We start from the raw sequence: 20,194 nt of genomic DNA on the forward strand, positions 1-20,194 counted from the left end.
ATGACCGAGACAAGTTTTCATGACGTCCGCAGCGACGCTGGAATAACGTCGACCTGGCGTGGATTCTCGGCTAACGAAAAGTGCCCGGGGAGTTCGTTTTGTTTTTTGTTAGGCACAAACTCCAACCTTCCGGATATAAACCTTCCGACCTTGGCTGCTCAATAAAACCCTCGAACGTGACTTCGAATCTGGGATCAGACTGACCGGTGAGGCAGCGGCGAGCTTTAATATATATTTTACGGGCGGACTTGATTCCGAGCGATAATTATCAGTTCGTATTCGACGGAGATCAATCCGATGGTCCGTCACAGTCTTGGGATGAGGATTCGCGAATCGAGCTCCGTCCGGATGCTTCGTATGGATTTTCTACGGCACGACAGCCCGCGCGGTGGGCACAATACCCGAAGAGATATCAACGGGACAATGCGGAGAGCAGAAGAAAGAAGACCGCCGTATCTTCTGAGAGAGGGATTCCGAGAACAACGCCACTCAAAGACGTCCAATATAAAGCGTGATTCCGTCTGGAGTTCCCGTGCTCATATATTTGACTTCTTCCTCGATCTGCAGGTTTGCGGTTGCTCTGTAAAAGTATCCAACCGGCAGCAGTAGAGTTTACGAGCAAGCTTATTGCACAGAGGGAACAACGTGGCTGGCGTCGTTCGGCTACAGACACTCACACACAAAACGATATTTATTCGACAGTTCTTCTTTCTCCAAACTTCATTTCGGTTGCTTGAGGGTCCCTCTTCGTATACTTCGTGCGCTACTGGTGCCAACTTGGTGTCGCTAGCAGTGCCACCTCTAAAGGAGCCATAGTTTAGAGTCTCTTCGAAGGGGCCCATTGCGTCCGGCTGTGGCCTCGCTCGGGGCCGAAGGCACGTTTCGATGCTCGAATAGAATTTATCTCGGGATTCTATCACATCTATTTCGCTGCGACCAGGGCGGCACCGGTGGACGTGTGTGTAAATCCTCTACCTCTTCTCGAGTTGAAGGACTCGCAGGATGAGGAGACTCGCGGAGACCGAAGGCTGGGCAGACGAGGGAGAATGAAGGGATGCGTGTCGAGTCAGATTGGGAAAAGTCGTTCAGGAACGCTCCATTTACGCAAACTGTACGCTAGCTACGGCATTCCTGGCCTGTATCGGTTAGGTCGGCCCGCGACAACCTTCAGAATGATTGTCATCAGAATGTACACGAGAAGGGTGAACGGCTCTCACCCACGGCCGAAGTGATCTCTGCAAGTTGCTCAAGTAGCGGGTCGGGAAAAACCTGAATTCATCCTACGGTGAGGAGCCGTCTCTTCCACGACGGACGAGGGCAGAGGAAGAAAGGAAACGCCAGAGAGCTTAATAGGTGTTGGCTCCTGTGTCACAGTCAGGACACACGGGGAGTCTATTCCGCACATCCTGCGTTGAAAGGAAGAGGAGGACCGCCATTCTCCTGCTCGCTGCTCGAGTGGATCGCAAGTGAACTGAGCTGCAACTGGCTGCCGATACTGTGACTGTCGGGGATCGGACAAAACAGACGGCAGACACTTCACGAAGAACTTTGCGCCGTTGACGCTCCGATGGCTGTCTCTCTGTTCGGCGTTCGCTCCGATGTGATCGATCGTGGGATGGTCCTGAGATCGATCGATCGGCTCGTCCGGATTGGAAACGGTATTGAAAGATACCCGTGCAAGCCTGAAAGTGCTCGGACTCCACCTGCGCACGGCTACCGACACGCAGTCAGAAAGCTTGACGTGAATCCACAATTCAGGATTCTGGACTGGTCGTAGCATCCCGCTTGTTCGCTCCCCGTCAGGTCCGCGGAAGCACGAACTGAACAGGCAAGCGAACGGAAACGCACAAAAAATAAACTGCGTCCTCCTAATCTGAACAGCCATTGCTCAAGATTTGACTAGGATTCCAAAATGCCCCATTTGGTCGCGTGTCCTCACCGTACTTTTGAGGTTCCATTGGCGACACGCGACCGCGATGTTAGTGTCCATGTGGAGAATATGCAAGCGAATCGGTCGCGATTTTAGATCTGTTCATGACGCTGACTCACTTCCGTGGAGGCGCTCCTAAAAATGATGCTGACGCCTGTGCCTGATGATGATGATGGAAAAATCTTCGTCCGCGCCCCCCTAGGGAAGGCGAGCAGTTATTGTGCGGGGAGAGGGGTCTCAAGGATGGAGCTCCTGCCCACCGTGGGTGTAGTCCGGAAGATTGCTACGTAGTAGACATCGTTAGCACGTTAATCAGGATCCTCTGTCAGAGAACGCCTACGTTTGCCTCTTGTGGACAACGAGCAACATCATGGTCAGCTACAGCATCACGAAGAATACGTATTCGAGAACGACCTGGCCCGCAGCCGATCACGTTGTTGGAGCTAGGAAAATTTCGGGCACGGGAATTCGAGAAACTTCTCGGTCGACGACGTCGACCGTATCAAGCTCCGCTCGGCGAAGGCTGTCTGCTCAGAGAAATCAAGAGGTCGTCGCAAGTGTACGTTTCGGGTCGGTAGTCTGTTCTCTTGTCCACCTGCTTGTGCCTGAGGCCGTATCCTCCGCTGGCTCTCAGAGAGCACGGTGAGTGCCTCGGAGTGAGTGAGCTTAGACTGGTCGTTCGGCTACCCCTCTCTCCCGGCGCGCGCGCGCTCCTGACAGCCTTGCCCCTATCGCCTACGCAGTCGGGACAAACAGCCCTTCCCTCGGCCAATCAAACTTGACTCCTTCCGAGTCTCAGCCCGAGGCAAGCGAGATCCGAGCAAAAGAATCAGACGAGAGGTATGAGCCGAACTTGGTCGAGGATAAGGATGACATATATGCCAATAAAGCGTTCTCCCCCTCGCACTCGACAGCACGCTTGCCTGCCGATGTACTCGTTGCTGCTGCCTGTCTGGTGCGCTGGCTGACTGGCTGGCTGGCATACTTCCGAGTCATAAATCTGGATACCGCAAGCTATTAGTTAGTTTCCTACTCCCGCTGGCGATGCCGACGACGGCAGCGACGACCTTGCTTGTCGATGCAGAGTTCTGGCTGTTCTGTGTCACGATCGGAACGTTGGTATTCGACGGGGAGAAAACATCTCGGTCCCCGGGAACGAAAATCCGCTAAATTCCTCGACTGCAACTCCCGGAAGGATCGGAGCTGGAAAAACGATGCGCAACGTTCCACAGCATTCCCCGGCGGCGTGTCGATGCCAGCTTCTGTTCAGAAACTTTCACAGACTGCGGCTGGAATTCTCTTCCTCTGCTGGAATCCATGGAAACGGGAACTGGGACGAGGATCCGAAAATGATACCGGAGATGATTGCTGCGGGGGCGTTTCTCCCGAGAAATCGACAATTACGGAATCATGTCCGAGTCACTCAAAATCGAGCAAAAAGCAGAGCTCAGAGGCGGAAGGCCATTATACACTCTCTCGAATAGGTTCAAGGGTTGCCTGTGAGAATATCTGATTCCTATTCTCGACGAACCGCTTTTGTGTACAAGGTCTCCTCGCGCGCTGTTCTTCACGTTGGATACCCAAAGACGAAACTCGCGCTCACCTCTATAGGGATCGGGTCACTCGTCGGGATCCCAAGAAGTAGAACGACACGATGAAAGACACGATTCTGGTGCTCGGGTCCTGTCGTGGTATTTAGTAAACCCTCAAACGAGACTTCAACCCGTTCTGGTTCGACGATCGCCCTAGTCCGTCTATGAAGCTCATTCTCGATGATCAGTGGAGATGTTCTCGCTTTTCGGAGATTCTCGAACCTTGTCTTCGTCGTTCCGGCTGCTTCGTCGAAGAGCACCGTTTCCGGAAACGTGTTCTAGCGTGTTCTCATGTAACGGGTCAGCATCCTGATGGTTCAAAACATCATCGCGAAATTCGATACTGTCCTTACCCCCCTTCCCAGATTTCTCTGTCACCTTGGACCTTCTGTAGGCGGAACCGCGGGAAGGCCCGGTTTCGGTCCGGAAGCGGAGCTGCCAGGGTCAGTCGTCAGAAACGTCAACAACTAATCGATGTGATGTCTTGCGATCTCTAGGACCTTGTAAGCGGGGAGTCTCGTCCCGCCAGAGAGCCCTGTCGAGCGAATCACAAGGATCCAAGTCGAGAATCTATTTCCGGATCGGTAGCGTTAAGTGAGAGATACCCGGGACAACCTCTACTCTCATTAAATCGTCATCAAATGGCGTTGTTTCAAGACATTTGGGCCGACGGAGTCTTTCGGCTCATCGAGTTCGCTCTCGGAAGCGGTAACGCCCATCATTTAGCCTTCAAGGTCGTAGCAGCGTCCGCACGAGCTACTGTCATTTCATCCGGTTGAGCTCGGATCCTTTTGCTCCCAGAGGGCTTTCGATGGCCGGAGCCGTCGCCGAAAGGGATTTCTAACAAGATTGGAGCAGTAGGCGGCAGGACATACAACGGAAAATGAGCTCCGTAATCGCGGGCGCCTCGATGACGGGAAAAAATTCCCGGAAAAGCTGGCCTAGCGGCTAAAGCCCCGTAGAGAACTCCGTTCGCATGGTGAACATGTCGGCTCGCCGAAGAATTCGGCTCGAGTAGCGCAAGTCGTGGCCACAAAGTATGATATCAAGGTGCTCTCCTGAGGAGTAGCGGGAACCACAGACTAGAGCGGATAACCGCGAGGAACGTGCCGGGTTTACTGACAACGACGAGTCAGCGGAGAGAACTAACACCCCGACAAGCTGCAATCGCATATTTACGCGGTTTGCGTAATGGCACTTCTCGAAACGCGTTCCCTAACGCCCGGTACACAACGAAGAAGACGGGATGACTACAACGATGATGATGATGATGACGACGCTACCTACCGAAACGACTACGGAGGAAGGCTTCCTCGAGAGAAACCCAGAAAACCATTGCCGGGGCGAACTTCGCGTGCCGGGGACGTGACGCCATTCTTGCGTTTCGTTCGCCGCCCGTAAACTCTCTGGCTCATTCCTTTGTCCTCTGTTCGAAGTATGTGAGCTCGAATAGCTCGGTTTGCTCATGAGCGAATGGATCGGAATGATATCGAGAGCTCATCCGGATCTCAGCAGGTCGTCATGAAAGTCGAAATCTCTCCTCGAGAGGCCGAGACTCCGAGTCCTTCACTACATGAGACGGACGAGCGTCTCACAAGTCCGAGCGGGTCCTCGGCAATATTTTGCCGAGGGAGTTGAGTGGCATGTCGGTGTTTTCGTTGGACAGGCATCAAGCGATATGTTGCTGTTCTCTCGTTGCTCGTTCCCGACTCAGAGAGTAGTGCGCGCTGCACGGGAACACGAGCAGTCTTCGCGAAATCACCCTTTGAAACTGCTGTTCTCCGAGCTCCTTTCCCGGACACCCTTCGAATTCTCCTGAAGCTCTCTCAGATCCCCTCATGAGCGTTGCCTCCGCGGGATTCCCATCATTACCACAGACGAGCTTCCACAATTACATTACAGCGTGGTGGCGTCCAGAGCTTCGTGTGTCGGACGGGCGGGCGGTCATTGCGGCTGTATGCCCTTCCGTTGGATGTCTCGGCAGGGTATGCTGCTGACGCGAGCGCTAGTTCTTCTGAAACGGATGCAAATGTCGAGTTAAACACCAGTCATTGCCGGGAAGGAAGCAAATAGCTATCTGAGCTGCAGAACGTGAACATTTAGTGGACGGTTGTTCCCGGATCGGGCGAGCCCACGCGCTTCGGACTTGAGCTTAGGCTCAACAAACGGTGACACCGTTCGTCGATATCCTGTTCTTGGAACCTCGGAGCGAGGCAAGGGATCGCCGCTGACTGGGGAGAAGACATCCGCCCGATTCCGAGCCGCTCCACCCTCCAATCTGGGACATTGGAGATTTCACGTCCTTTGATTCTTCCCAGCTCGTCGGGGAATTCTGTTTTTCAGGAGCCGCTGAGAACGTTTCCCGTTTCCCGGACGGGCCAAAGTTCAGCCTCTCTTTCCATTCCGACGAGCCGGGGATTTTCCAACGTATATTTATGAGGTACGAGGTAATTCTTTCTGCGGCATAACTTCCCAGCTTCTCGGTTCGCCTCTCTGGCTCCGCATGGTCTCTCAGTCATATTCTCACTGCGTTCTTGCACGCATCCACGCAAAAAAACGAAGTGTTCTCCGGTGCGTGCTTGAGGAAGCACATGGACAGAGTGAGAGAGGCGGAGAGCCGGGTCGGCGGAAGTATCCGGACACGGACGGAGAGGCCGGCAAGCGGGCTGGCGGGCGAGCACGGCAGAGGAATGAGGGGGTAAGAGGAACGGATGAATCCAGCCTGCCGGAGCAAAGGATTCTTGGTCGACCGAGCGTGCCGGGAAGTCTGGGGTGGTCACTGATTTATAGCCACGCGTCATATGGAGCCAAAAACAACACAACAACCGACGCTTGACTCGAGCCAAGCAACAGTTACGACCATGGTTACGGTCGTCGACTGAAATAGTCTACCGTGCGGCCTGCTCGCCGCGTCCCCGCGTTAGGGCTGATCTGGATCGTCAGAGCGCATGTTCTTGTTCTCGAGCCATGATTGGCAGGGTTCTCGGGTCTTCATTCCGGAAATTCAAGAATGAGTATTCGAGTCGATCGGCTCCTGATAAAGTCCTCGGCAATCCGGATTGCGGACGCCACAGGGCAGCCCCGATTCCTTGAGATTTCGGAAGCGGGCGTCTCGCAAGTTTCGGTGCGACGAAATGAGATCGTGTCACTAGCTAATCGAAGGGTTGTTCCGGCGAGCACGATCGACTGACGAGTGTTGTTATGTCGAGCGAAACTCCGAAAAACGAGGGCCCCGCTCGCTCGCTCGAATGCCGATGAACTGAGACGAATCGGGTCCTCCTGAAGGACTTTACAAAACGAGCGCCGTCGCGAACCTCCGGATTATACGGAATGAACGAAGTGACGTCAACGGGGAACGCGGCGAGATCCATGTGTTAAAAATGCATGACTTTGTTCGAAACCATGGAGTGCGGAGCACTGTCGAACTTGCTTCAAATTCCCCTAAGCCGACTAGAGGCTCGGCGAAGAGTTCCTCTCACTCAGCAAAAACTTTACAAATCACCTGTCGACCTTGTTCTGTGGGTCTTACGCACCGACCCGCGGAACGTCGACCCGAGTCCCGATGCGCAGCTTCTCAGAATCTTAAGTCTCGTCTACAGTCCTCTTAACCCGGATGACGAGCGGTGAATCGCTCTGGGAGTTCCTGGCGTTCTCGCGAACTTCCCCATCACATCGTCGAACGACCTGCCCCTCACCTCCCGTCGTCCACCACGCAAAAATTCTCCTGTAAGTATTCTTTGTTTATCTTGGAGTGGGTCTTGTCGAGATTGGTCGAACGACTCACGGCAAGCAAGACTGGCACCTGTTCCCGTATAACGCTGCGAGTGTATTTGTGTGAGGTGGCTGAAGGTCGCAGGGGAGCACTTCCGAAGACACCGCGCGTGAGGCTGACGCCAATTGATCGTAGGCAAGCAGCTGCCATGCTTTTTGTTCTCCCGTCGCACTCTTTTCCTGCTCGGGAACGGGATGCGGATTGATGACGTCTCCCTCGTTGAGAGGTCCTGCGTAAGCGGCTCCGCTCCATCTTCTGTCCATTGCTTTCGAGGTCCACCAGGCAGCATCATTTTTGCCATCAGTAGTCTCATGGGCGATCGAATAGATTCCGTGCACGGTGCTTTCGTTTATCGCGATGGGAACTCCGCCAAGACCTAGGAGGCCATATTTCACCGATCTCGTTCTCCGCGCCGGGCCGAATAGGGGCGAGACGGTAGCCGGTGAATCACTAAGCCTGAGGAAATTTATCTACTGGAACTCATCATACTTCCAATGCCATTCCGAAGGAGGCAAGTATACCGTCCTCATTCGATTTTCCGTCAGAATCCGGCGCTCGTCGCAGCACTTGTTCAGCTCGAAGTTTTCCGAGTCGTCCCAATCTCATTTTTGACCCGGGAGCCTTTTCCTCATCGGATACGAGCTCTTGCTCTTACCATTGTTGTCGTTGCAGCCCCTCGCTACTTAACTCCGGTCTCGACCGAGTTTGCGCGTGTTGCCATCGAGGCTATGCCACGTCGATCCGATGGCTCGAGACTGCTGTGCCCGTGAGTTCAGACGCCAAGGTGGCTCTGAATATTCAGGACACGTTGCATCAGAACCCGCCGACTTATTCAAGTCTTTGAGCCGAGGAGCGTGCGAGTGGTTGCGCTCAGCCGCATCCGTCGGACCCTCAAACGACTTAATTCTTTCGCTCGGATCCTACGGCGAGCACGCAAGGGATCCGAACTCGAGCCCTGGACTCGGATGGGAGTAGATCGAATTCCAGCGGAGCAATTCGCTCGTCGCGGCTTGTGAGTGAGATTAGGCTTCGAGAAGGCTCCAAAAGGAAGCTTGAGTGGCTTCTGAGGCAGCGCGCACCGAGATGCTGTACCAATCACTGATTGGTTCCTTTCTGAAACTCAAGGACGGACGTCATTGCGACGAGCGGCGCATCTGAATTCCATGGGACGAGGGCCCGCAGGAATGGTGAATTAGAGTTGAAACAATGTCACGGTTCTCGAATGCCCTCCGACGATCCATTCAGAAGGCATTCGAGAGCGAAATTGCTCCCATTCCGTTGTGGCCAAACTGGGGGAGGTAGTGTATGATACAAGCGACGTCGCGAAAGGGAACTGTGCCGAGAGGAGGAAGGACGGGCTTTCGAGAAACAAAGGCACTTTACTGTGCCGAGGCGCCGCGTATGCCCTCACTCTCTTTTTTCGCACATCAACGGAAAGCGACCGACGCTGTTGTGGTTCCGTCGCTGGAGAAGCGGTCCCTCGTTCGACAGCGTTCGGCGAGAGTTCGGGCGCGCCAGACAAACAGGCGGACAGGCAGGCAGGCAAAGTATCTGGCGGTTTCGCAGCGGGTCGGAGGCGACAATTAACGCTAATGGAATAGCAGCTCTCGTCGACACCACCTGGACCTCGCAGAAGACGGCAGGCGGCTGGAGCAGCCAACGATTGCGACACGCCATCAGCTGTAATGGTCTTTGTTTCAAAATGCGGTGCTCGTCTTCCAGGCTCTACTGATCGAGCGGATTGGAGGAAGAGGTGTGTTCGACGAGCCCTACACGGGTCTTCATATCGATGTTAGACTCTGGGGAAGATCCAGGCGACCTTTCGCGAGTCTTCCGGCAATCCCCAATTGAGTGACGGATGGATCGATCGACCGGAATATTTCTCGCTTTGATAAACGATGTGGAGACTCGCGATACTTCAGGCAGTGATCTCCCACTCTGGCCTCGATGTACGACTTGGTGATTTGTCCTCTCTCGACCGTTGCTTTGAAACCATTAAAAGTTCGAACGTTCCCCGCGTATTTTCCAAATTGGATTCCACCAGGGAGCAGGAATGCAATTTCGAATCGATCAACGAGATTTTGTCCAAATCCTGTAAAACCAATATTCTCTCTGCTGCTCGTCGATTGTTTGTGTTTTTCCCCGCCAAGGCGGAGCGCTCCGGACCGGTAAATTTCTGCTCTACGTTCGCGGACGCTTTCCGCTCAAGTTGAACCTTCGCTCGGAAGTGGAAGACTTGCTTCGCAGGGGATGGGATGCGTACGGGGGTAGCCCAGAATCAGTGAGACTTTTTCTGTCTCGAGCCCCTGGGAAGGTGGGCGATGTGGAGAGGGGAAATGTTTCGACTGATCTTTGGAGCTTCCTCCGACTACAGTATTCCATTCTGATTTCCAGCGTCGCAACGTAACCTCAGATGGGACTTGACGTGGACGAAGCGTTCCGCTCGCGAAGATTCGAAATCAGTTCAGTTTCTCCCAATTTCCGCGGCATCGCCTCCGCCACGTCAGAAACAGACGTAGAAGGCGACGCGGGAAATTGTGTTTGACAAGGAAGGTGTTCAGTTCCTTTTCAGAATTTGAAGCTTCCGCTGGTTGGAGTTGTTCGGTCCCCACCAACGTCGTCGTTTTCGCCGTTCGAGGTTTGAGGTCAGCGTTCTTCCGTTGCCAGCAGCTGTCAGTAATTTTGGCTTCTTCTCGAGCGTAAAAGTGCTGAGCCGGGCCGCAATCGTTGCTCAGAGGAACAAATCTCGTTTCAAATTGCCGCCATAATGTTCTCCTCGAGCGAACCGGTCGAGTCCCGAGAGCGAAATCGGAATTACTCGGAGATCACTGAAGTCGACCGCAGTGATTGTCGTCGACTCCGCGCCATCCGAAGTGGAAACCAGCGCTCCTGTTGTTCGTCCGCGAGTCCTCGCGAACTTTCTCATAGAAATTCTACGGATCACGATCGCGAACATCGCAAAGGATGGACGGAACGGGCCGATCGAGTCGCCGATCTCATTGCCGAGTTTCGTTTTCGATAGCGCTCGATGGACTTCGTGCGAACGAGAGGACTCATCCCCTGAGGGGATCCTCTGATCTAGAGGACGCAGCTCCGAGAATTACTTCGAGTGTGTAGCTATATCCACCAGAGTCAAAAGGAGTATGTAACTCAAGAGAGATCCCAGAGTCGCGCACGTGACAGAGTTTCACCGCAGATCAACGTCGGCACACGCGAGAGACTAATTCCTGAGTCGACAAACAAATTGATCCCCGTACAATCTCAAGGGAGATCTACTCGTCGCTACGGTTGACACCCTGACACTCTTAGTCTCTATGACTTCAAGTGCTCCCGTCACGTACGAGCATTCGATTCCCTACGATTGCTGTGGATGCACCAGGTCGATACCGACCACGTCGATAAGGCGGATTCCTCCGAAGGTTCTCGTCTCTGTCGAAATGGAGCTCCTCCCTTGCGGTATGCGACCCTTAATACATCCCATGCTCGCTGTCAAGAGCTCCAACAACGCGAACTCGGGGAGGTCCAAGCGCTCCGATTCTGCATCCGGAGTTTTGCTCCGGAGCCGAGATCCATGGCTGGTATATCCGAGATCTGGCGTCTCGCAGAATGGGGTGCTCCAGAAACGTGTCGGCGAACCTTCTCTCTTCCGTTTGAGCTTGTGTCGGGGTCTCGTTTCATCCACGGCGACGATCAGTGGCGTACGCAGGATCTTTCTTGGGGAAACCTAGATCGGGTCTTCGCGTTGGGCTGAAATCAAAGGTGGCGAACGAGGGTATCATCTGGGAGAGGCCTATAGCCCCGTCCGGAGTGTAATCGTCGGCCTTCAGCCACCCCCTCCCCCCTTCATTTACGCCCCTGGCGACGTTACTGCATGATAATTGGGGTAATCGACCCTTCCCCGTAAATAACCGAAAAATCACTTCAGTTCGAATGCGCCGGTCCGGAATCTCAAGAGGTAGGAATGCGGGGAAGGGCGAGTGTGATAACTCTCCGCTGAGCAGCTATCATATTATCATTATTAATAATTATCATGATCAATTATGATTCACCGCGGACGACAGGGGCTCATTCGAGGAGCGCATACTTCACGTGCTGAATGAGCGCATCCGATTGATCGGAGAGCGCTGACTGGAACGAGTGCATCCCCTCGCTGGATTTCCGGATCGAATGCTCGATCGAACGAGTTCGTGCGCTACAGAATGACGAGAGTATTCTGCGAAAAGGTTGCACTGATACGTATGGGAGGTTCGTCTCGCTCTTCCTGCTCCTCAGTCAATCTCGGACAAGCTGCATATCCTCTCAAGTCTCGGAGGGGAATCTGAGAATCTCAGACTTCTTTGTACGCGTACGGCCCGCGGTAGCTGGCCCTCCTAGACCCTTCGGCGAGTTCTCCTCTCCACCGAATTCCTCGCCTCTGCATAAAGCTATGGGACAGCTCGCGGGCTATTGTAGTTCGAAATTCAAATCATAGGCTCGCCAGTTCATTGTGTGCTCGCATCGCGAGGACTCCTCTCCTCATAAAGACGGATATCAACTTTGCTATTTATGGCCTCCCATCTTCGGGCGCTCTCGGATAGGAATCTACTCGTGTGGCTCGGCCAGACACGCAGGGCAAGGAATTCCGCGATGATGAAATCTCTTCGATGCAAAGCTCAGGGCGGGCGCGTCGGAATGCAGATCGAAGTTTTTGTGATTTTGTCTTTCAATCCCCTGCTTCTCCTTCGAGTCCGGAACCCTCGGATTCAAAGATATCCGTATTGGACTTTTTATAATTTCAACTTCCACGTGCTCCAGGCAACTGGCATGCAGAGGGATCAGATATCGGATTATGAGAGTGACCGTCACGCGCAAAGGAAGGTAATCAGAAATGTTCTCGATGGGGAGAATGCGGAGACGAAATCCTACCAGTTCTCTCTGATTGTTAATCATCCGGATAATTGTCGCGGAAGGCTCTCACGGGCTTCTCGCGTTTCACTCAGGGAAGAACACCGTTTTTAGGTACTGGCCTCATCGGTCAATGTGGTCTCCCGATCGTTTTTAGCGGACGCTCTGCTCCGAAAACTTGCGACTTCGAGTCCCTTCCCTTAACCCCACTCCTGGGGTTATCGGTGCGGCGGGGTCAAGGAGCTCGAAGCTAGCGATTCGGTGTCACGCTCGCCCGGCGCAGGTGTAGACGTCTCGATTTTACGAATAATTCAGAATTTCAGAAGTTCAGAATTTAGGATGTCGGATCGAGTTTCGAAAGATATTCTGTCCAGATGACAGCCAACTGCATCCTGAGCCTTGGGGATAAAATCATTTATAGGTTCGCCTCACGGCCGAGATCATGACGATGATGGAGTCGAAGGCGATCTGAGTTCATGCTAGAATGTGGCTTCGCTGCACAGGCTGTCGGAGCTGACCAACTGAGCGAGGCCATGTATCGGCCTCTCTCAGCGGAGCTTTCAATTTGGAAAAATCGACCGGAAGACACGGCTAGACCTTGCTCCGAAACGGACGCAGACTTTATTGACTCTTCCCAACCGAAAGAAATCGTTCTGTTATCTATCGGTGAGGTCCGTCCAATTTCATCAATCAGGAACCATCCGTGAGGTGACGAAATCGGAATCTTTTTTCGCGAACTCCAAAATCGAAGAAGACAGCGTGAGCTGCGGAGTCTCCTTCTCGGTCTCCGACCGAAAGTGAAGCTGTCGAGGAGCTCCAGCCGAGAGACTCGACCAGCTGAATTGTACAACCAATCTTATTCGACTTCGTGTTGCTTTATTAACATGGGCGTCAGTATATACATCTTCTCTCACGAATTATCCAATAATTAACTCTTGGATCTTGTGTACAAATGAGTCGTTCTTCTTTGGTTCTCCTTTACAACTTTCGCGCGAGAGAGACCGGAACTCCAGCTTTCACGATTCCAGAATAGACAGGAGCGCCGTGACTGGCTGCTGGAAAATATTGAGAACATTCGTCACGGTGGTTCTATGACACTGCCTGGAACACATAGTATCCGCTGTCGGCAACAGCTTCTGTTCAGTTCTCACCGTAGTGGGCAGGTTCGGCTCCCAGGAAAGGTCTGCGACTCCCGAATCCCAACTCATTTCCATAGGCAGCGAAGTTTTTCTGAATAGTGAGTGGAGCGTTCAGACCTCTGCTGTAGTCTGCGAGCTTGTGGTTGCCTTGGAAAGCGTGTCCAAGCCCAATGCCACGGTAGTCGTCTCCCGCGTCCCGGTGATCGTAGTCCAGACCACTAGACCCGCCGTACGCGTTTCCCAGACCCACTCTTCCGGAATCCCTGACAATAGGTAATGTGGCAAAACCTTTCCCAGAGTGTCCAGCTGGGCTGCCGTATCCTCCGCTGTGCGAGAGATCGCCGTATCCTTTGCCGAAAGCAATCGAGCCGCCCGAGATAGGAGCGCTGAGAGCTTTGCCGTAACCGACGGCGTATCCGGCACCGTATCCTCCACCGTATCCCCCATCGTATCCTCCACCGTATCCTTCACCGTATCCTCCACTGTATCCTTCACCGTATCCTCCACTGTATCCTCCACTGTATCCGCCACCGTGTCCTCCACCGTATCCTCCACCGTATCCTCCGCCGTATCCTGCGCCGTATCCTCCACCGTGACTTCCACCATATTTCCCGCCGTATCCTCCACCGTATGTTCCACCATGTCCTCTGGCGTGTGGTCCGAGATCATGGCCGATACCGTATCCCTTCGTGAGCCCGACCGATGGAGGAAGGACGAAGCTTTTGAGTTCGCGGTGACCCAAGCTGGGCTGGTATGCTGCATCATTGTCGTATCCGTGGATTTTTTGGGATTTGCTCAGCGCGGCTGCTTCGTAGTCCGGCGACGGTAGACTTCCGTAACCTCGTCCGTAGGACATGCCACCGATTCCATAGCCGTACAGTGAGCCATGTCCAACTCCGCCGTAGTACTCGCCAGCGAATGCTGTGGCGGATACACAGGCAAGAGCCAGAGACGTTCGCTGGAAACGAGGAACTTTTCCGTTATGCACAAGCTTCCTCTACACAAAGCAGAAGAGCGTCTTTCTGACACGAGTCGCTGTCACATGTTTTGCATAAAATTTCGCATGCCATGAACTTACGAAGGCAGTCATGATGTCTTTGTGACCATCGCGCTTGTATAGCCGGTTATATAGTTCCCGCGGGAAAGGGTTGCTTTCTGTCGCGTACCGCGGGAAATCAAAGCCCAGATTGACATCAGACACGATCGATCGGACGGATGTGGCGAGAACGCACACATCCAGGCTCACGCACAATTTCCCGTGAGCACATCAATAAATCATATCCCGAGACGTAGCCGCTGGCGGACCAGTATTTTAGTGCCATGGGATCATACTTCCCATGGGCACATAAATTCGTTTCTAGAAGTCACAGCCATCGGTGATCGGAATCCACGAATCATGTAGCTCATACGTCAACACAATATTCCATCATATGGGCGGAGCTTCGTATCCTAGTTATGTTAAAAGATTTCCAACATCGGCGAATTTCGTAAATTTATCATGCTATTGATCACCAAGTCGACGGGAATGATTAATATTATCCGCCGCTCGAACGAAAACCCATTCACTACTGAATTCTGTTTCTCCTGAGGAGTGAAGCGAATCAGATGATTTTTCAATGACACGTGCCTGGAGAACGCATCACGGGGAGGAATCAGACGAATTGAGCCCGTTCAAATTTCCCTGCTGATACTCGGAAGAGCGTTGACGCGACAATAGTGATCCGACTCGGTCGCAGTATCCATCAACGCCTCCGGTGATGTTGGTCGGCCGGCGACTGGAGCGCAGTACAACAATACAAACCTTAATGAGGTCGGTACTAACGAAGTTCTTCGCGAGCGAAAATCCCTTGGTGGTCACGTCCACGATAAACAAGCCTCGCGGACTTCGAAGTGCCCTTTGCGAAACTTTGGGAAATCCTGTTTGATCGGAGAACCGAGCGATCGCCCAAACAGAGCCAACGGTATGGAGCCGCAGCGGTTTGTATCGAATTCTGAGTCACCACTCGCCAGGTCAGAACGAAATTGTTCGCGTGATGTGGATGCTGGTCCGTCTCGGATGTGTCGCGGAAATTAAATTGAATATTCACGACAGTAGAGCTTGAAATACGACGAGTTTCGATTCAAGCATTCCTTTGTTCTCGGTGACAGCTCCATTCATAGGACTGCAGACTTCGCCCCCGTCTTATTGATGGATCTATGTATAATTATACGGCATCATTCGGTGGAAAATTCCAACAGGGAAAATATTCAAAGCGACAGAAATACGACCCAATGTTTTGTCCCCCGTACACGCATAATCGAGAGACTAATACGGAAGACAATCGGCACCCTGCGCTGGAACGCGCTTCGGATCATCATTATTTTGTTGAATACACTGTCTGTCACGGCAATCGGGCCCATCCCACGCCTCGCCTTGACCAAGCGTCGCCGGTGAAAGGGTGGGTATTTCCATCCGACCAGAGATTTGCCTCCAGCGATTCAAGTGAATTACTTTGTTCGCTGATTGTCTCGGTAGCGTATGCGAGTCGCGTCCGTCTACTAAGTTGAATAAATCGCTTGAGATTCCAGCATCGACGCGTCATGGCATTCATTCATGTTGATGACGAGATAGCCCCCGGCGATTAGCACAGCGACTGCATCCTGCGCTGATTGAAGTTGGAATCGCATTGCAAAAACCTCTGAGTGGGCAGGAGAAACCGCGGCTGTCGAGCAAATTTCTCGCCACCCCTTGCGCAATGTGGTGATACAGTGTGGGAATCCACGACCCGATATGGCTTTTTTCCGGGGCCTTTCCCGGAATCCGCCAGAATATTCTCGGAATCCCTGCCTACCGATGGAAAAATTCCCGATGGAGCTCGGAACTCCGATGGAATGATGTTTTTTCTTTCGAATGAATGATTCTCCTGAGTCGGTTTCTTCTGCGGTCCTCCTTGTTGCGGGAAACTCGTGCGGAGCGGAGACGGGGCGTTGGCACCCCAAATCCTGGATCCATTGGAGCGGAAAACACGGCGACGGTCACTTTCTTTTTTTATCTGATAGACTATCTGTGCTTGCAGTGATGCTGCGGGAGAGAAAGATCCTTTGGCGACCTCGCCATCTCCATCCGAATTCGGTCTATGGGAACTGTGTAAGTTTTGGGGCTTTCCGGGGATTACCAAAGCTCCCTCTTGGAGAGTCGGAAACCCACCCGGACGGCGGATCAGGCCGTCACCACTGTTGACACCGCGGAAGCCTTCTGGGGATCAGTTCGGCGTTGCCATCTTCGGCAAGGGGGGTGTCTAAGAGTGTGACTCTTGCAGTCTCCACGAACAGTCTCATTGAGTTAGACGACGGCCGAACAACGACCACATATCGAAGAAAGCAGAATCGATCGCTCCCGAAGAAAGGCGCGTTAAACATATTTTTTTGACAATGTCTCGGAATCGCCTGAAGTGTCGCGGCGTCTCTCTGTGTGGGATCATGTCTGAGGTCGCATATCGGGCGAAATTTCTTGAATATCCAAATAGGCTCGGGGAGGAGCTCTATGTCGGACCCGTTATCACCGGTCGTTTATTGAATACGAAAATTTTGTGGCGCTCGTATTCCTTTACAGGTTTATTTATTTTGTATTTTACAGTTTGAGCCTCGAAAATCGAAACTCGACAATTCTCGCAAAGATTTCGAAAGATACGTCTTCACGACGAGTTGGTTCTCCCAAGTAGGTATCAGATGTCGGAGGAGGGAGGGGGCAATCATGTTAAGGTTCCCCCTCTACCCTCCAACGCGTCACGTGCGCACAGAGAGTGCTCAATTGACTAGTTTGTGGGGGACCACCCTTCAGAGCGAGAATTAGAGGTGGAAATACTTCGAATCAGCGAACACCTCTGCATCCCGCTGAGAAATACTCAATCATTTTTGAAGATCAACTGCAGGCTGTAATGAGCCGTTCAAGATGTACAGTTTCGCTTAAATACAGGGTGATGTACGTTTACGGCGTGTAATCCACTGAGCTGCTGGTGCAAGGGAATATTCTGGGGTCAAATCAATGAAAAGACTGTACCAGGTACACTCTCGACAGACGCAATCTCGATGGGAGTTCGAATTTGAGATCTCTCGATCAAGAGGTCCGAGGCTGCTTGCACTTCGACTTCCCGCTCAATCATCGTCATCATCGTCGTCAGCGTCCTCCTCGTCTTCTTGACTTCCCTGCTTTCCGCGTGCCATTTTGGGGACTGTCGAAGGATCCGGTAGGAAGCCATGTTCGATAAGGAAGGATTCCACGTCGGTCGACACGAAGTCTTCGCCGAACTCATCCGAGAGTCTGACGAAATTACCGATGACATTTTTGCCCCTGTAGATCGTGATCGCCGGAACGCCCTTGTTTTCGAAGAATGAAGTCATTCCGGCCACTTCAGTGGACATAACGCAGAATTTGTGCAATGGATAGGTCTGAAGAGTGAGAAATTTAGGCATTGGTTCCGTAGTCTCTGAGCCATCGTTCATGAATGATAGAAATCGTTCGGGGTCAACAAGAAAAGAGCCGAATCGGAACTCATGAAAAATCGTGGAAGACTCAGATTCTTCCCTCACGTACTCCTCACAGACAGGGATCGGTGGAGAAAACCATGAGCTCGAACTATTTTAGCGAGAGAGGAACTGTCAGAGTTTCATCTTACCTCGGCTAGGGTATTGAAGCACGCGTTCATCGCGTCGCATCCAGGAGTGAAAGGTGTGTAAAGATGAATGATAACCGTGGTATCTTTGTGTTCACGGTCGATCGCATCCAAGAAAGCTTCCTTGGTCTGAATGATGACTAGCTTTCCAAACTTGGGTCTTTCAGTGTCCTGCTCGGCCGAAACCATTTCTTGCATACGCAGCGAGATATACTCAAGCATGAGCTGCAACTCACATTCCGAGATTAGAACACCGCTCTATGGGAAGCGCGCTTAGTTTTGGAACTTCGTTCCCTAGACATCATTCATCGTTCGTTCGATGAAGTTGAGCCTGCACGAACCTCATTGAGTTCCTCGTCCATCTCATCTTCGTTTTTCAGGGCCTCCTCCTCGTTGTTCGTCATACAGCTGAGCGAAAGTTTCTTCATCAGCGCTAGACGCTCGGCTTCATTTTCGACCCGTCGTTCCATTTCCAGCTGCTTGTACCGTTGGTAGTCCTTGACGACACCTAGATGCAGGAGCTGCCGTTAGCATTAAAACGTCTGAGCGTCGGAACAATGCGAACTCGTTGAGTTCGTTCGCTTTCTGAGCGAGAGCTCGATCCATACTCAATCATACGATCAGGAGCAATCCAAATGGACCATAAACAACGAGGATCTATTTGAAGTTATACGGCTGATCTTCTCTGAGGATGGGGAGGACTGTCTGTCATATAATTACTCCAGATTATTCCGAAGACCAGAATCCTGGATTCGGCAACCCATCACCATGAGATTCAGAAAAAGTTTTGCGAACCCTCGGAGAAGTCATAGGGGTCATCGCCCTCATTTCATTAGCCCGCCTAATTAAAGTTCTCGCTTGATAAGACGGCTAGGGTTTTCAAGTTTCCTGGTGTGTAGCTCAGTCAGCAAAAGGAAAAATAGAAAGAGTAGGGGAGCTAGTGGACCGGCAAACGGAGCCCAAGAGAGGATCATTGGCTTTCGCGAAGCTCGCTTACCCGAATACAATATTCTGGGTAAGAATACATATAGAGGGACCTGAAATTCGGAAAGGTTCCGACGAGCCCGGAAGATTTCACGCAGAGCCTCAGGAAGTCCTCCAAAGATAGTCACGAACCTTTCGGACCGGTATTGGAGGACCGGTCGAATTTAACTGTATTGACGGGTTTTTCGTTGAGATCCTCTTCCTTGACCAGCCTGACACCACCCTCGTCTTCATCCTCGGATGAGCTGCAATAGTAGTCTCGCTTCTCTCCCAGAAGTTTATCCTCTAAGGTTGCCATCTGTAAAGTAATTATAATTGCTTCAATTGACAAATTAGGTCTTGCGAACGCTAGGCTCCGCGACCTGAGCTCATTTTCATAGTGACACATCTTCCGAAGGTTTCGCGGATGCCGGATTAGGGGGAATAAAAAACACAAACAGGTCTCTTCCCTGGCTGAAAACTCGAACGCGGGCTCGAAATCGACAGAGACCGTAATCGTCCCGGCTCACCCTGATGAGAGTAACGGACGGCGAGGGAAAAAATTACCTACTCCTCATCACAGCTTTTGAGTCTCACTCAGAGATTTCCATTCAGGATCGGTGGATTTCCGAATGGGTGCTTAGAACAGGCTGGGAGACCAGTTCTTGAGCGTGCCCATATACGCCCAGACCGGAGATAGATGACATAAATGAGATGTACGTTCTCGGAAAATCAGTTCACACGGGCTCGGAACGGTTATTCGCCGTTCGCATGGTGAACGAATCACAGAGAGATGGAAGTAACGATCTCGGAGCGTCATTCTGATCAGCGGCAGCATTCATGAGTACTCACTTAGCTCTACGGTTGTCTTCTCCGGCACGTCGGCCTTGAGATGCTCGATCGGATAGTCTAAACAGGCGCGAATCTCCAAGAGCTCTGAAACCACCAAGCAGCCTCTCTCCGACTTGAAGTAAACACACAGTAGTCGGATGGGGAACAAGGCGCGGCATAGAAGCTTCGCTCAGTGGCGTTCGTCACCATCACCTGTGTTGTCAGGGGAACTTCGCGCGGAAAATCCTCGCCACGCAAGAAGTTCACAGAGCGTTTCTGAAAAACTCAGAAGCGACTGATATTCCCTCATTGTTTCGAACCAGACTTGGATACCGCGCGAGGACACTTCGTTCCAGCTCTCTATGGAGTCCATCGGCTGTCAAGCGCTTTACTCTGCGCGATGAGGACCGTGGTTCTTCCCTCTCTCCTGT

General features: G+C 52.4%; 1 protein-coding gene across 1 annotated transcript; it reads right to left on the bottom strand.

Moving 5' to 3' along the window:
• Window positions 1-16,888: 16,888 nt before the first annotated feature.
• On the bottom strand, window positions 16,889-19,919 carry LOC100907164 (phosducin-like protein). Its single transcript, XM_003740745.2, has 5 exons — window positions 19,785-19,919; window positions 19,086-19,251; window positions 18,311-18,477; window positions 17,973-18,194; window positions 16,889-17,745 (listed from the first exon to the last, which is right to left on the bottom strand). The coding sequence occupies exons 2-5, from the start codon at window positions 19,249-19,251 to the stop codon at window positions 17,452-17,454; spliced, it is 849 nt and encodes a 282-aa protein (XP_003740793.1). The 5' UTR covers window positions 19,785-19,919; the 3' UTR covers window positions 16,889-17,451.
• Window positions 19,920-20,194: the final 275 nt, after the last annotated feature.

Source organism: Galendromus occidentalis, unplaced genomic scaffold (genome assembly GCF_000255335.2).
Source record: "Galendromus occidentalis unplaced genomic scaffold, Mocc_1.1 scf7180000077086, whole genome shotgun sequence".
NCBI lineage: Eukaryota > Metazoa > Arthropoda > Arachnida > Mesostigmata > Phytoseiidae > Galendromus > Galendromus occidentalis.